Source organism: Aulonocara stuartgranti (assembly GCF_965226115.1).
Source record: "Aulonocara stuartgranti genome assembly, chromosome: 11".
Classification (NCBI taxonomy): Eukaryota; Metazoa; Chordata; class Actinopteri; order Cichliformes; family Cichlidae; genus Aulonocara; species Aulonocara stuartgranti.
In genome coordinates this window covers 2,749,405-2,766,720 of record NC_138947.1, presented here as the reverse complement: position 1 = coordinate 2,766,720, position 17,316 = coordinate 2,749,405, and the positions used below count along the sequence as shown (strand labels likewise).

Sequence of the window (17,316 nt, the reverse complement as noted above, 5' to 3'; positions counted from 1 at the left end):
TAGGGAACCACCCCTCACGCTCCACCTCATGATGCTTAATCGACGTAATCAACCTTAATTTGATGCAGTGTGAAAAAAAATGCACAGAAATCAATTATTTTTCAAGAAATATTAAATAGATTCAACATCTTTCTTCAACAAAATTGCAGACTGCACAGATGGTACCTTCCCAAAGGAAAAAGTGCTATAGCTTACTAGGGTATCTATATTAGACTTAATAGTCACTATATACAGTAATTGACTTCTATTCATTTTACATCAAATTAAAACTTTGGGTGTCAGATAATTATTTATTAACAGCTTTTATTTATTAGACATTTTAAATGAGAATAAGAAAGAAAAGTATGTCTTTGTGCCCCCTTTTCCCTGTTCATGCCCTATCGGCCCCCCTGGCTAAACTTTGCTAGATCCGCCCCTGCACAGTTACCAGCCGTCAGCTACATAGAAAAAGATCCTCGAGTAGAAAGTAATATTAAATAAATTCTAACAACAGCTTATCAAGCTTAAACGTGCTGCTGTTGTTCAGCCGCTGGTTTCCTCTTTCTGGTGCAAAGTGGGCCAAAAACAAACAAGACAGACGGACTCGCGACAGAAAAGCCGATCAGCTGATCATTAAGCAGTTTCATGATTGAAGTAGCAGCAGGAGAGGCAGTCGCTCCATATATCGCTTGTTAAGCTTAACGCAGGAATGCTTTACAAACATTCAGAGATGGACTTACACACTTGCTTTACTTCTCTCGGGGATAACTTTGTCGGAGATGAAATGCCGGGTTGCTAGCGAAGCTCCACATGCTATCCAGACCACCGACAGGTCCCGCATGCCACAGCCGCTCTATCACGTGATGCATACTGCTCCGACGTGCTAACGTTCTGAGGTGAGTTACGGCGTGTTGCAAGTTTTGTGAGATGCTTTCGTGATATTTAATGGATCGGATTACATTTTTTATTTTTCTCCGATATCCGATCCAGTAATTTAGGTCAGTATCGGACCGATACCGATACGTAATATCGGATCGGTCCATCTCTACTCCTAGGTGAGGTGTTCCGGGCATGTACCACTGGCAGGAGGCTCTGGGGCAGACCCAGAATGTGCTGGAGACATTATATCTCTGGGCTGGTCTGGGAACACCTTGGTGTTCCCCTGGACAAGCTGGAGGAGGTGGCTGGGGAGAGGGAGGTCAGGGCTTCTCTTCTTGGGCTGCTGCCCCTGCGACCCGGCCCCAGATAAGCAGAAGAAAATGGATGGATGGATGGATGGACTAAGTAACTAAGTAAATAATTACTTTTGAAAATAAGTAATCAGTAAAGTAATTGGATAGCTTTTTCTGAGGAGTAATTACTAATTATTTACTTATTACTTTTTTTAAGTAACTTGACCAACACTGCTTGGCACAGATGTTTCTGTATACCATGCCGGCGACTTGGTTGTGGCATTCCATTAATGCCCTGACATGTTGCCATCTTGCACCCTGCTCTTATGTGCTGGATTGTCTCAGGGGCATCTTTTCATAGCTAATTTAAGACCAGTTCCATTTATTAAAACTGTAAAGGTGGAATTGTCTGTTTGACTGGATTCCTCTTGGACCCCAAAACATTTGTATTTTTAAAGAAGCACCAATCAAAGCAGAAATAAAAAATTATGTGAAACATTAGCAACAAACTGACAAATTCATTAAAAACTTTAGGGATAGAAAAAAAAAAACAAATCAACAAAAATATACCACAGACTTCAGTCAGTATGATGAGGGTTAATAGTGACATAATCTGTAGAGCTGCTTGAAGACTTTCCAACCATGTTGAATGATGTTGGATGTTTTTGTTCTGATCTGATCAAAATACTGTAACTGAGCTTGTGTAACAGTGTTTATGTTGTATGTGATTCCATAATAATTGTGAAGTCCTGAAACAGTCACATAATATCACTGCACACCGGCTATAAGCTGCTATTATTTTGTAGTGTGCTGTGTTTGAGCCTCCTGTAATGAGCCAACCTGCCTGACCTGCACATATTCTGCTCTAATCCACGTTATAAAAAGCAGCACTAAAATATAAACGTCTTTGTTCATCATTCACTACACAACACAGAGTCAAGAGATTTTTCTATCAGTCAGTTGAGCCTGGTTTCATATTAATTTGATAAACTTTATGCAGTATTCTCACATATTTAATTCTTTGTTCTCTTATTTGTGGTTCCTGAGGTGATACCTGATAATCTCTGCACCAGATCAGTCCTGTCCATCTTCATTAAAGCCTTTCTGGTCTCCTCCACACTCTCTCCCCTGTACGTCTCCACCATCAGCTCCACTACATGTTGTGTCTCTGCTTTTTTGAATTGGTCCCATGGCTTGGATGATAGATTTTTCTCCACTTCAAGTGACCTGAACTTAGCAAAGTCCTCTGGACTGAACTGGTTCAGTGTTTCAATGAGTCATCATAGTTACCACCTGGAAAATGAAGGAATCATATTATACATGAAGGACAGCATGTCTGCTGTTTGTTCATTTGATGGATGGAAACTGACTGCTTTGTATTTCACTAATGACAACATTACTGACATGGACGGTTGTTACTTTTCTATCACCCAAATGAAGAACTGTGATTGGACGTCGGGGTGGGCGGTATAAACGGTATACAGTAGAAACGATTACATTTGGCCAACGGTAGAGATTTTGAATATACCGCTCTACCGCGATAGCGCATGTTGATGGTGTCATCAAGCTGCGCCTGTTTTGGCCGAAAGCATTGCAGCAGCTGCAAACAACATCATCTGCAAATTATGCCAGGCGACAGTAATAGCAAAGAGATGAAGCACTTTTGGAAGATGGAGAAAGCCAAAAACTGTGCTTCCTCCACTTACCTACCATTGGTTCATTAATGCAAAATTCTCTCGCAGCTGCTCTATTCCCATGTTGTTGCAGTATATTAATGACTAACCTGTGGATGGATTATCTCAGTTGTTCTCCTGACTGAAGTTTGGTCCGTTTATAGCATCCTGCCATGCAATTGCATTTGTCCCTAACCACCAGAAACCCTCACGTTAACTTTTATCGAGTGGAAAAAGGTTAGCGGCCATCCTTCAGCTTCACTGTGCTAATGTTATGCTAATGTAGCTGTTTTGGTAGCAATCACGTAGCACATCAATATATACCAGCTAGCCCAACTTCAGTAACACTACAAACGTCACTGCTGTTTAGTTTTCTGTCTTCATTTATGTCGGAAGTGGTAGCAGAGCTGTGCGTTTTAATTTTCTCAGAAATCTCTCAGTCAGAACATGGCATATCATGTTTAGGTGGAAACTAGCGAGCTAACTTCCTGCTAACTTCTAATGCCGTTGAATTTAATACATTCTGTTTTCATGGATGCCTGGATGTTAAACTTAATTGTTACACCTGGTAAAGCAGCAACGCTGATGATTTTATTAAAGATGAAAGAATTTAGACAGTTTGTAACGCTCAGTGTTCATTTGACTTTGGGACCTGAAGCAGACAGAGTTTTGGACCCAGATTACTCCATGAGGCTCCAGACTACGGCAGCCGTAATGCTCCGACAATGCATCAAGCGGTGCGGCTTCGCAGCATACCAAAGTCATACTAAAACATTTTTGACAGATTTCTGCGCCGTGTACCACAGAAAATTGGTTTGAGGTCAGTAAGCACAACCAGAATTCACACATAAGGTGCACTGTCGATTTTTGAGAAAATTAAAGGATTTTAAGTGTGCCTTATAGTGTGTAAAATATGTTATACAGAAGAAACGAATATATCGTGATATATATCGTTCCCGCGCATGCTTCAAATTATACCGTGATATGGATTTTAGGTCATATCACCCAGCCCTAATTGGACGTGAACGTCAAACTTCAGCTTGAAACTCGAATAAAATTATGTAATTAAAACACGCAACCCTGGAGCCTGGGGCTCGCTCGGGCCACTTTGGAGGTGGGATGCCCCCGGCCTCTCGGCCTGGGGCTCGGTCACTCAGGCACGGCTGGCTGCCGGCGGAGCTCACGGGCGCGTCACTGCAACTCCCCCTGGCTTCTGCTCCGAGGCTGCTGAGTGAGCCCTCATCTGGGACTCTCCTCAGCTCTTTCTGGGACAGTGGCGCGGCTGCCCCTCTGTTGGTCTTCCTTGGTCTCTTGTGTTCTGGGGGCCTCTGGATGTCTGGAGTTTTGATCTCCTCCATACCTGCTTCATGCCCTGGAGGACGGGGCTGTGGCCCCCCCACACCCTCTAGCAGATCATTACATGACGGAACCTTTTAAAAAAAAACAAGCGCGTCCATGCTCACAGGTGTACACACGGGTGATCACACCCACAAACTACACCCTTTTTGGCTCCTACCTCAAAGCACACTGTGTTCTGTTGATCTTATGTGCTGCACAATAATGTTTAACATTTAGTATTTACTGTCATATTCCCATATATCATTGTGATGTTGTTTATTCTATTACTCTTGTTCTCTTCTGCTTGCTTTCTTTTTTCTTTCTCAGCAGGTGATCCAGGTGATTGATATATGCATTTTTTTTCTCTGCCCGTTCTGTTGGTTTTTGTTTTTTGCCCTTCTCCCCCGTCCCTCTTCTCAGCTGTTTCTCTTCCCCTCTTTCTTTCTCCCCTTCTTTCCCCCAGTCAAGTCTGTCCCGTATTCAGTAAGTGAAAATAAAATAAACAATAAAAGGTGAATCAAATGGACCATTACGGCAAGGCTGGGATGGTCAGTTTGGTAAAGTAAATCCGTTGGGCATCTTTCTTTGCCTTTAGACAACAATTCTGATGGCAAAAGAGCCAAACGGGACAGGCAAAAAAAACCACAAAAAAAACACGCAACCCACAGCAGCGTGTGAGTATGTGTGTGTTTAAGTTCAGCTTATTGGAGAGGCCCTCCACAACAGTCTCATTTTCTCACGTGACCTTCTTGGTAAAACGAATTGCCCACCCCTGGTTTATACAAACTTTTCAAATTTAAAGCCCTCTAGATTATCACTGGTCAGAAACACTTTAATTCTTATCAGGGCTTTTGTTGTGAAAGAATGTGGAAACTTGTATAAAGATAAAAGATCATTTTCTTTAAATAAAAAGGGCAAATAATGTTTGTGTCATAATATCTGTGACTCTGACAGCAGGTTACAAATTTGTGTTCTCCCAGAAAATAAATGAGAGACAGAGAGAGAGGAACCATGCATGGAGCAGAGCTGTGTGAGGAAGATCTGGTGTCTGATGAAGATGATGGCGATGAAGTTGTGTACAGATTGTTTTAAGACCACGTGACTATCGTAGCCTTTCAAACCGCTACAACCGAGAACTCTACCGTGACCGAGACCTCCGGTTCTTTACCACAGAGCTCTGCATCTCTTCTTCAAACCAGCAACAGTCACATGATCTAATATAACTTATTATTGTATCTCATTCCCTGTTACACACATATGAAAACAACTCCAACAAGGAAGCAGAACTACGAACGTGAACTTCCAGGAGGAAGCAGAACTTAATGCCGCGCTTACCTTCAATACTTCATGTAAAATGTGAACACCTGGAATCACTGCTGATGGAAAATCATTCTTCAGTGTTTGTGAAGCAGCTTAGTGTGAGGCACTGTTCTCCCGCTGCTTTCTCTCACTTCCTGTAAACGACGACTGGAAAACTTCGACGTCTGTGCCTCTCTCTCCTCCCATCTGTCAGCCCGCCCACATCAACGTTACCTTTGGCTCAGGTATGAGTAGGCAGAGTGACGTCGAGTCTCTTTAATCAGTCTCTGCATCTCACAAGTACACTGAATTTAATAAATACTAAATTCATGAACAATAATTGAAAAAAAAAACTATAATCACGATTTTTTTTAGACCTCCAGATGAACAGAACAAACCTTTTGGAATTTACTTGCCTGGATGACTGAGCATGCATTGAGATATACGCAAAATCATCGTCATCAACAATCATGCCCATCATAGTTATGTCAGCACACATTTAATGATGGCACTGAGGCTGTACCCCAGTCCTGTGTATACAGGGAGTAGAGAAGCTTCAGTGTTGACACAATGTCATTGTCATTGATGTCCCTTGTTCTGGTCCAGGTAAGCAGAATAATTCCATTTAAAAATCTAATGTGAAATTCCTTCAGTCCTTGCTGTTTTTTCACTGGTCTCATCTTTTTTAAAAATATTTTTATGTATGAATTTTTTTTTATTATTAATTCTATAACAGTTTAATATTCTTATTTTTAGCTTCAAATGTTATTTTTAGGCCACTTTATTCTATCAAACGCTGCAAACATCACACAAAAATCAGGGTTATTTATCATTAAACAACACACATGTATTTGTACAACACTTTTCAATGTTCTGAGTAAGACATGTAAATAAAAATATTTACATGAAATGAAAGCCAAAACCACGATCAAATGTAATAAAACAGCCCTATGAAAAATACACAAATGTTTATTCAGGTCATAATAACTTTGTGGTTGGAAGCTTTTCTCCTTCAGGCTTCACTCCAAACCAAACTGAGCAACAACCACAACAAGAAAAAAAAATACACGAACTGTTCCTTGATGATCACTTTCATATGTTATTGTAGAATTAATCTGGAAGACTTTACTTGAAAACATTTAATAATATGATATGGATGCATTTCATTAACATCATAAGACCAGTTTATGGTTCCCTTTACTATTTCAATATATTATTTTATTTATTGAAATGTACACATAATGCTCATTTTCACAGGGATCTTTTGACTGTATTAAAATAGCTTTGGTTGCCTTGGTTTTGTTTTCAGACCCTAAATTCATCACCCCTGACAGTCTGTTTTAGCTCCTCTTTAAGCCAGCTTTGTTCTTATTAGCTGTCCTCCACAAACAGAAGGTTTGAACAAAATGTGGGTGGAGGTTCTGTGCTCACAGCCAGAGCACCATGTTAGGCTATCCCCTCTCATCATCACATCTTCACATTAAATAGGAAGAAAAAAAGACAGAGTCCTGCAGCAGATGGTCAGACCCACACAGAGTCCTGATCTCAGCATCATGTTGGAGTGAGCCTGTGAACATATGAAGAGACAGAAGAAAGACAACAGCAGAAAATACCTGCCAATACACTGGTTTTAAAAAGATTGTCCTCTTTTAAGTGGAAAGGATGTTCACCAAAGAAAACTTATTCAGGCTTTGTTTTTTAAAAGAAAAACATCTTTTGCCTAATTCTGTTGCACACTGTTCTCCTTAAATTGCTGGCTGTCTGAGTGGTGTCCCAGAAACGATGTGGGCTTCATAGATAATTGGCAAACCTTCTGGAGGAAACCTGGTCTTGTTAGGAGAGACGGCATCCATCCCACTTTGGATGGAGCAGCTCTCATTTCTAGAAATATGGACAAATTTATTAAACCCCCCAAAATATGACTATCCAAAAATCACAAAGAAAGAACAATACAGTATCCTCAACAGCACCAAAGAGAATAACAGTGACATGTAAATTATTACACATTAGGTCTTTCTTAGAGTAAGTAAATAAGTAAGTAAGAAAAAAATATTTATATAGTGCTTTTCACAGATAAAAATCACAAAGTGCTTTACAATTCAAGCAATGAAAATAGAACATATAACAACATAAAACAAAAAAATTACAACAAAAAAACAACAAATTACTTGAAAGCTTGTCTATATAAAAATGTCTTCAGCTGCTTTTTAAAAGAATCAGTGAAGTCTGTTCAGCTTGAAAACAGTGGAAGAGAATTCCACAACCGTGGTGCCACTGCCTGAAAGGCCCAATCACCACGAGTTTTAAATCGAGTGTGTGGGGCCACCAGCAGTCTCTGACCTGATGACCTTAAAACTCAGGAAGATGAATGAAGTTTCAGCAGGTCAGATATGTACTGGGGAGTTTAGGGCCCTAACGGTTAAAGGTTAAAAGTTTCTGTTAGTACATGAATGAATAATTGACGAACAAATTGACTGACTCTGCCTTACAGAAACCTGGTTGCAGCAGGATGATTATGTTACTTTAAATGAATCAACACCCCCGAGTCATTCTAACGAAGCACAGGCCGAGGGGGCGGTGTGGCAGCAATTTTTCACACCAGCCTATTAATTAACGAAAGATCAAGACAGACTTAAAACTCAAGAGTATTTAAAAGTAGAATGGGAGGCAGAGCCTTCAGTTTTCAGGCCCCTCTTCTGTGGAACCAGCTTCCAGTTTGGATTCAGGAGACAGACACCATCTCTACTTTCAAGATTAGGCTTCAAACTTTCTTTTTTGCTAAAGCATATAGTTAGGGCTGGACCAGGTGACCCTGAATGCTCCCTTAGTTATGCTGCAATAGACGCAGGCTGCCGGGGATTCCCATGATGCATTGAGTTTTTCTTCTTCAGTCACCTTTCTCACTCACTGTGTGTTAATAGACTTCTCTGCATTGCATCATACCTGTTATTAATCTCTGGCTCTCTTCCACAGCATGTAATTTTGTCCTGTCTTCTTTCTCTCACTCCAACCGGTTGCAGCAGATGGCCCCGCCCCTCCCTGAGCCTGGTTCTGTCGGAGGTTTCTTCCTGTTAAAAGGGAGTTTTTCCTTCCCACTGTCACCAAAGTGCTGCTCATAGGGGGTCATATGATTGTTGGGTTTTTCTCTGTATGTATTATTGGGTGGCTGTAGCTCAGGTGGTAGAGCAGGTCATCTACTGATCGGAAGGTGGTGGTTCGATTCCCGGCTTCCCCTAGTCTGCATGCCAAATATCCTTGGGCAAGATACTAACCTGAAATTGCTCTCCGATGCATTCATCGGAGTGTGAATGTCAGTTGTGCTTGTGCAAATGGGTGTGAATGGGTGAATGCACAAGTTGTGTAAAAGTGCTTTGAGTGCTCAGAAGAGTGGAAAAGCGCTATATAAGAACTAGTCCATTTACCATTGTACGATCTACTGTACATTATAAAGCGCCTTGAGGCAACTGTTGTTGTGATTTGGCGCTATATAAGTCAAATTGAATTGAATATATATAGTTATATATAGCTTTTATAACACAGAATATAGTTTGTAGGTCTACCTTACAATATAAAGCTCCTTGGGGCAACTGTTGTGATTTCGAGCTTGTGGCGGGGTGTGGTCTGTGGCATGGCTGCGAGGGAGGCAGACACACCTGAGCGACATGAGCAGTCATGCCTCAATGGCTTAAAAGTAGAATGAACTGGGTCCTGTTTTTGTGGTGTGTGTAAAAGCTGCAGGCAAGTGTTCGAAACGACCACCGAAATAAAAGAAAAAAGTCTGAAAATAAAAGAATGTGGTCGGGTCTACCCTGCATCTTCTACAGCGCTGTATAAATAAAATTGAATTGATGTGAATTATTGTACATCAGTAACACTGAGACATTATGTCTGATGTTTAACAGGTACAGTCAGTGATCATTCACCGATTTACTGTCGTTTAACATCAAAGTGCTGTTCATACTACAATCATGTACTGTATTTAAAATGAATTCATAAGATACATTTTTGACTGTCAAAATTTATTTTTGATTAAGAACACAATATACATACAAACATTTTCAAAGTAAAAACTTATTAAAGCTCCGGGTCCTGACAACATTCCTGGTCGTGTACTGAGAGACTGTGCAGTGGAACTCACTGATGTCTTCACAGACATCTTCAACATATCACTCATCCAGGCTGTCGTCCCCACATGTTTTAAAGCCACCACAATCATTCCGGTTCCAAAAAAGTCATCTCCCTCCTGCTTTAATGACTACCGTCCTGTTGCACTTACTCCCATCCTGATGAAGTGCTTCGAACGACTAGTCATGCAACACATCAAGACTGTCCTGCCCCCCTCCCTGGATCCCTTCCAGTTTGCCTATCAGCCCAACCGCTCAACCGATGATGCCATCTCCACTGCACTCCACTCGGCACTCACACACCTGGACAAAAATGACTCATATGTTCGAATGCTGTTCATAGATTTCAGTTCAGCATTCAACACCATAATCCCCCAACAGCTCATTCAAAAACTGGTCCAGCTGGGGCTCAACACCTCACTGTGCAACTGGCTGTTGGATTTCCTCACCGGAAGACCTCAAGCAGTACGGGTTGGCAGTAATACATCCAGCACCATCATTTTAAACACGGGGGCCCCGCAGGGATGTGTGCTGAGCCCCCTCCTCTTCACTCTGCTGACCCATGACTGCACTCCATCATACAGCTCCAACCTCTTCATCAAGTTTGCGGACGACACAACGGTGGTGGGTCTCATTAGCAACAGGGATGAGACCGACTACAGAAGTGAGGTGAGACGCCTGGCCACGTGGTGTGCTGACAACAATCTCTCTCTGAATGTGGAGAAGACGAAGGAGATTGTTGTGGACTTCAGGAGAATGCACACCCAACATGCTCCTCTGACCATTGACGGAGCGTCTGTGGAGAGAGTGAGCAACACCAAGTTCTTGGGTGTGCACATCACAGAGGATCTCTCCTGGACGTACAACACCACAGCACTGGCCAAGAAATCACAGCAGCGTCTCTTCTTTCTCCGCAAACTAAGAAGAGCAGGAGCACCAGCCCCCATCATGTACACTTTCTACAGAGGCACCATCGAGAGCATCCTGTCGAGCTGCATCACTGTGTGGTTTGGAGCCTGCAATGCGTCCTGTCATAGAACCCTCCAACGCATAGTGAGAGCTGCAGAGAGGATCATTGGTGTCTCTCTCCCCTCCCTCCAGGACATTTACAGCACCCGTCTCACTAAAAAAGCCCTTTGCATAGCGGCTGATCCCACACACCCAATGCAAAGCTTCTTCAAGCTGCTGCCGTCGGGGAGGAGACTGCGGAGTCTCCAGGCCAGGACCAGCAGGCTGAAGGACAGCTTCATCCATCAGGCTGTCAGGAAGCTTAACTCCCTCCCGATTCTGCCCCCTCTCCCCTCTCTCCTCCACGGTCTCACTGAACTCTGTCACACACACACAAACACACACACTCTCTGACTCACTCACTGGCCTGCACCAGTTACCAGTCACTTTGTGGAGCATTGGACTGCCATTACCTCATAAGACTTTGTTGTTATACTATCTCTTACCATACACTACTAAATCTCCATTTGCACTATTTGCCATTTGCACTACTCTGCCTGGTTTACACTCAATGTCACTTACCCATTATATTGTATATTATATAGCTTTCTTGTTATATGTAAAATTGTATTTATTTAAATTTTTACTTTTTAATTATTTTACTTGCATTTTTTAATCACTTTTATATTTAAATATATTTAAATGTTCATTTGCTATTTATCTAGGGATTGAAGAGTAACGCAATTTCTATTCTCCGTATGTCCTGTACATGTGGAAGAATCGACAAATAAAGCTGACTTTGACTTTGACTTTGACTTATTATAGAAAAATAGTTCCTTACCTTTGGATCACAAGCTCGTGTCTGACAACTTCTTCACCAGATCACACTGCAAAAATGGCTAGTCTATATTTAGGAAAGAAATACTACATTTGATACAAAAAGCACTGAAAACAAGTGAAATTATCTGTCCATGCAGCAAGTTTATTTTACTTAATAAGAAATCTTGAAATAAGATTTTTTAATCCAGAAATAAAAGAACACATTCGAGAATTGAAGAGGGTTAAAATAAGCTTTAAAAAGCTCAATTTAAGATAAAATTACTTGATATCAAGTCCCAAAAGTAAGTTAAATATGCTAAATTACAGTCTTTTTTTATGTTTTGAATTCTTACTTGCAGCAAATGAATGCACTGCAACAAGAAAAATAGTTCTAATACTATGAAAAACTACTCAATATTAGTGAAGTATGATTAATTTGTTTCTTGATTCAGGTTGGCTTATCTTAAAATAGAGCCGAATCGATATTAAATCCAGGCAAAAAAAACCTTAAAACAGACCTTTTTCCTAGAATACTCCTTGGCTTCTACTGAAATCACAACCAGGACAAGAGTGATATATGTCAACATTTATTTCTCTCATGAGAACAAAATCCTTTTTTTAAACAATATAGGGCTGCTGCAGAATCCCTAAAAGTCTAAATCAACCCTTTAAAAGGCCTAAACAGAGAAAAGAAATTACATTTTTGGCCTTAAACTTTTGTGACAGTCACATAGTCTCACAATGTTGTAAATAATGGCATTACTGACTTAAAACTTTACATGCCTCAGGTAAAGTGTCACTAAGAAAAAAAAACAACAACTTTCATTTGTAAAGCATTATAAGTAAAGCCGTTTCTCAGGACATTGCTAGGCAAATTAGGAACAAAGTTGTACAAACGTACTACAAAACTAAACAAACTGCAAATGACCTGATAAAATCCTGCTTGGTATTCACCTGTTTTTCAAAGAACGACTTCCACTCAGCTATTGCTTTCTTATATGCACTAGTGGCATCTTGATCATGGATGGCATCAGTGATTACCTCAGTTTGTATGACAGAGAGGACCGTTGCAACACATTTTGGGTATGTTAAGTGCAAGGTGTAGTAATATGCCATCAACACCAACATTCCTTCCCAGAAATCCTCCAAGGGGAGAGTGGTCACTGGTATGTTTCCTACAGCAACAATGCTGGTTGTTCCATCAAAAAGCAGCACTGGGGAGGAGAGAGGCCGCTTCTCCAGGTATAGCATTGCATCTTCACCCGGCTAGAAAAGCACAAAAAAAGGACAAATTCTACAAGATTTTAAATGAAAGGGTTGCTGTGCATCCAAACAGCTTAAGACACAAAAAGCAATATCAACAGTTTAGAATGCTCCAACTGATTTACTGTTAGAATAGAAGAAATAAATATAAAATATCTGACTTACATGAATATGAAATTTTGGAAATGTACACAGCAAAATCTCCAGTGTTAAATTAACACTGGAGATTTTGCTGTGTAATATTGGAAAACTGATTAGGAGTTGGGAGGGTGACCTCCAGTGTCATTGTGATGATCATGCCTGGAGTGAGTGCATACAATTTGTGCATTCTTTATTTCTTTGTAACAGATTTAAAGAAACACAATATAAAATTTTACATAGACAGTATAGAGCGCCTATTTTTCTGAATAAAATTGATCCGAGCAGGTCTGCACAATGTATTAAATGTGAATCTGCGGCGGGGTCCTACTTGCACTGTCTTTGGACTTGCTTAAAAATCTCAAAATTCTGGCTCTGTGTAACTAAAGAATTAAAAGGTATATTTAAAAGCAGAATACAAAAAGATCCAGCTCAGTATTTATTGGGGCTGCCAATTCTGAACAAATTTCCAGATAAAAACAAATATATACTATTATGTAAATTATTGTTTTTGGCAAGAAAATGTATTCTTTTCAATTGAATTAATGAAAACCCACCAACAATAACTCAGTGGTATAAAGAAATCTTTAGAGTTTTACCAATGGAAAGACTGAGTGCAAAATTAAGTGCCAATGAAGACATTTTTTTGGATATATGGCGCCCGCTATTGGATTACTTACCTGGGCCCTGTTTCAGGAAGCCGGTTTGGAAAACTCAGAGTGAAAAACGACACTCACGGTTGAGTAACCCCGAACTGTCCAACTCGGAATATTCCGTTTCAGAAAGGCTGATAACAATTAGTTCAGTCAACGCGGAGTTGCTTTAACCCCAAGTGAAGCGCGCGGACGAGGATACATAAAGCCCTGATAAGCGGAGCACAGATTAAGCGAGTCACCATGGAGACGGAGGGAAAGAAGGCGCGGTCAATGTATTTCACAGCGCTTGAGGCCGAAATTCTGATGGCAGCATATGCCGATAACACGCAAATTCCGCGGAAAAAAGTAACACAGCCACAGCTGCAAAAGCATGCATGGCAAAACATAGCCGACAGAGTCAATGCGTGAGTGTTAATTTAAACATTGATCTAGGGATTTCCACCCATTTAACACGTTATTTTATCATATGTTATTTTATTTGTTATTTTATACATTTTACTTTGTGATGTGATGTGAGCGCAGGTGCAACCCAACAGGCCCCAAACGTTCCTGGCAGCAAGTAAAAATGAAATATAAAAATATAGTCCAAACAGGTAAGGTGTAATTGTATTATGAGCCATAGTGCTTGGTCTGTTTGTCCCATGTAAATCAATTGCAGTTAGAGGCTACATTAATTTTCCTTCTGTAAGCACTTATTGAAATTATCTGAGCACATTACAAGTACATATTTGCTTACTCTGTATGCTCAAATGTGGCCCGTTATAGCCAACAGAAAAAAAGCGGAGGCCCGAAAAACAGGTGGGGGTCCTCCACCACCACCACTCACAGAGGCTGAGCAGTTGGCCCTCAGCCAAAACAGTGGGCGCCCTGTGGCCGAAGGCATCTCTGCGGGGACATCCTCTGAGGCAATAACCCCGCAAGACACAAGTGCCTACATAAGGGGTAAATTCAAAATAATACATGATGTGCATACATCCTTTCTTCACAGTCACCTTTGCAGTGCTACTCATTCATTTGATAAACTCTTTACCATAATGAATTATTTTGTAGTGAAGTTATTTTCCGACTGATTTTGCCTTCCCTCAGTCTTGGTTGTCTTTGAGAGCATAATGACAATGAAGTGTAAGGTGATTGGTATGTTTGTTAATTGCCATTTGGTCCCTTGTAAGTTATAAGTGACCTGTATAAACCTCATATTCTATCAGTTGATGGTGATGGTGTACTGCATCTGGTGCAGCCTCCTGTTGAGCCAGACCAACATGCAGTTGTGAGTAATACTCCACAGATTATATGAGTTTACAGTAGAACAGCAATGTTGTCTATTTCTTTACTACAGGAAAATAATGAAGAAACATTGACAGCTGTTACAGAGGAGGAAGCAACAGAGACACTTTATGAGGTTTACATCTTTTAATACTTTGTGTACAGGAAATACAGGCGACCAATAAAGCCAGTTGAACAAAAAATCTGTTTATTCTTCTTTCAACATGTTGAGGTGATGGGTCAAAAGAAATGATTGTGACATATGGTGTCTCTGACTGCTCTTCTATCTTGTATGTCCGTGGGAGGGTCAGGATGTTCATGGTTTGGATCACTGCTGATGTTTGGTTCAGAAGGACAGTGTTCTCCTCTAATTGTGGCAATGTTGTGAAGAATCACACATGCCACAATAATGTCACATGCCCTTTCTGGGGTGACCCTGAGTCTTTGCAGGCACTGGAACCGGGCCTTAAGCATTCCGATAGTCATTTCAATTCTGGCTCTTGTCCTGCAATTAGCCAGATTATATCGCTGCTGTGGGCCCGGTTCAGGGTCAGGGTAAGGGGTAAGCAAATAGGGTAAACATGGATACCCCCTATCACCAAGCAAGTAGCCAGTGAACTCTCCTAAGACAGAAGGATACACTTCAGTTCAAATGTCCCTGAAGCAATTGGTCTTTATATATTTTAAAGTATTCTCAACTCACCATGTCCAAATTTTGTGCTCAGTGTACATTCACGGAATATTTGTGAGTCATGGACAGAGCCTGGCCACTTGGCTTCCACATTTGTGATAATGTTGGCAGCATCATATATGATCTTCACAGTGCAGAGAACACAAATTAGCATCCATTACTATAATGAAATAATTTGTTAGTTTGACATGCTACAGGGAACTATGTACCTGTACATTAATGCTGTGGAAAGACTTCCTGTTCACATAGTCTCCTTCATTTACTGAAGGAGCAATGATTGGAATGTGAGTGCCATCTGTACAGCCAATCACGCCTGGGAACCCTGAAAATAAATGTGCAATTTAAGTAGTAGTCCAAGTATCACCACATCATACATTAAGTTTTGGTCATCCTGATACCTGCAATTTTGTGGCATCCCTCTTTGATAAATCTTGTGGGTCTATGACCGGGGAACACCACAGACGAGTACAGGAGACGTTTCAGTGCAACTGTAACATTCCTGACTGCCCGACAGACGGTAGCCTTGGAAACGTGCTCAGCGTCACCAATATTATACAGAAAGCTCCCGTTTGCAAGAAACCGAAGTGCAATACAAATAATATGCAATGAACTGAGAGCATGTCCGCGATGTGTCACATGCGTAATATATGGCCTGAGGATGTTATCCAAATAAATTATAGATTGTGCTGAGAAACGGTAACGTTCGCACAGAAAATCATCAGGAAATGATAAAATGTCCAAACGCGCTCTGATCACTCTCTCCCGGCGGAGAGCTCTGCGGAGAATTTGGGCTTCACGATCTACTGGCTCTTCAAGGAAGTGGCACGCCATGTCCGACACTTCCTACTGTCAGGTTTCCGACAAAGGGGCGGAGACAGTCAGGGTTAGTTGTAGTAAACCTGCTAGGGGGCAGGTTAGCTTCACGGAGTGTGTCGTCATAGTGACTCACTCAGGCTGCAGCTGAACTCGCTTTGTGAAACCGAAAACCCAGAGTTTTCGTTAACTCAGGGTATACTTACTCAGTTTTTCCACTAAACCGGCTTCCTGAAACAGGGCCCTGATGATCTGAAGAAAACCATAGTGAGAGGGGCAGCCCCACTCCAATGGCGGGTTGAGTTTGTCAGGACAAATGTGTAAATGACTGGTAGACCAAATTATATATACTGTATTAGTTTTTCGTCTACATGTCTCAGACTGCTTATTGTGTTTGTTTGTTTTTGTCTTTTGTTTTTTTTGTCTTGTTTTTTGTTTGTTTGTTTGTTTGTTTGTTTTTTTTGGGGGGGGGGGGTTTGTATAAAGGAAAAAAGTAAATAAAAATATGATGATTAGAAATGCATGCCATGAAAGAGTTTGGGTCTTAGGAGGTTAAATCTGGCACTCTCCAACATTTGACCCTAAAGAAGCTTCTTGGATGAGAGGTGAAACGTCTTCAAGCAACTTAAAGAAGACCAGGCGCTTTTCTTTCCAAGCTCCTAGTCCCTCCTATTTCACATTCCCTAATCACCTCAGTATGTAGTTAAGCTCTGTGTTTGTCCCTGCCAATTGTTGCATCCTCCGTGTTAGTTGTGTGTGTATCACTTGTCTTCTATCATCAGGTTATGTCATTCCATGCCATGCATTGCCAGTCTAGTTAAACCCTCCTAGTTTGAGTTCTGGGCCCTGTTTCAGGAAGCCAGTTTAGAAAACTCAGAGTGAAAAATGATACGCAGGGTTGAGTAACCCCGAACTGTCCAACTCGGAATATTCGGTTTCAGAAAGGCTGATAACAAGTAGTTCAATCAACGCGGAGTTGCTTTAACCCCAAGTGAAGCGCGCGCACGAGGATACATTAAGCCCTGATTAGTGGAGCACAGATTAAGCGAGTCACCATGGAGACGGAGGGAAAGAAGGCGCGGTCAATGTATTTTACAGCGCTTGACGCCGAAATTCTGATGGCAGCATATGCCGATAACA

The 17,316-nt window shown here is 41.2% G+C and overlaps 1 protein-coding gene and 1 long non-coding RNA gene across 12 annotated transcripts in view; both read right to left on the bottom strand.

The window, feature by feature from the left end:
- The window catches only part of LOC309717161 (uncharacterized protein), a 73,524-nt gene extending 67,878 nt beyond the window's left edge, over positions 1 to 5,646 (bottom strand). For 8 of the 11 annotated variants that reach the window (XR_014279634.1, XR_014279635.1, XM_082551492.1 and 5 more), the window contains exons 1-2: positions 5,498 to 5,646; positions 2,206 to 2,444 (exon numbers count right to left, since the gene is read on the bottom strand). Coding sequence is in view for 6 of the 11 variants with exons in the window: in XM_082551492.1 (XP_082407618.1) it covers positions 2,206 to 2,296 (91 nt within the window). In the remaining 5 variants the exon portion in view is untranslated. Of the gene's footprint in view, positions 1 to 2,205; positions 2,445 to 5,497 lie in introns of those variants that run through there. The other 3 variants (XM_082551493.1, XM_082551501.1, XM_082551494.1) reach the window with 3 other exon arrangements.
- Positions 5,647 to 13,803: 8,157 nt separating this feature from the next.
- LOC309716564 lies at positions 13,804 to 16,355 on the bottom strand. The gene is made up of 3 exons (XR_014279472.1): positions 15,573 to 16,355; positions 15,376 to 15,487; positions 13,804 to 15,295 (listed from the first exon to the last, which is right to left on the bottom strand). It is a non-coding gene; the product is annotated as an uncharacterized lncRNA (long non-coding RNA).
- Between the last annotated feature and the right edge of the window lie 961 nt (positions 16,356 to 17,316).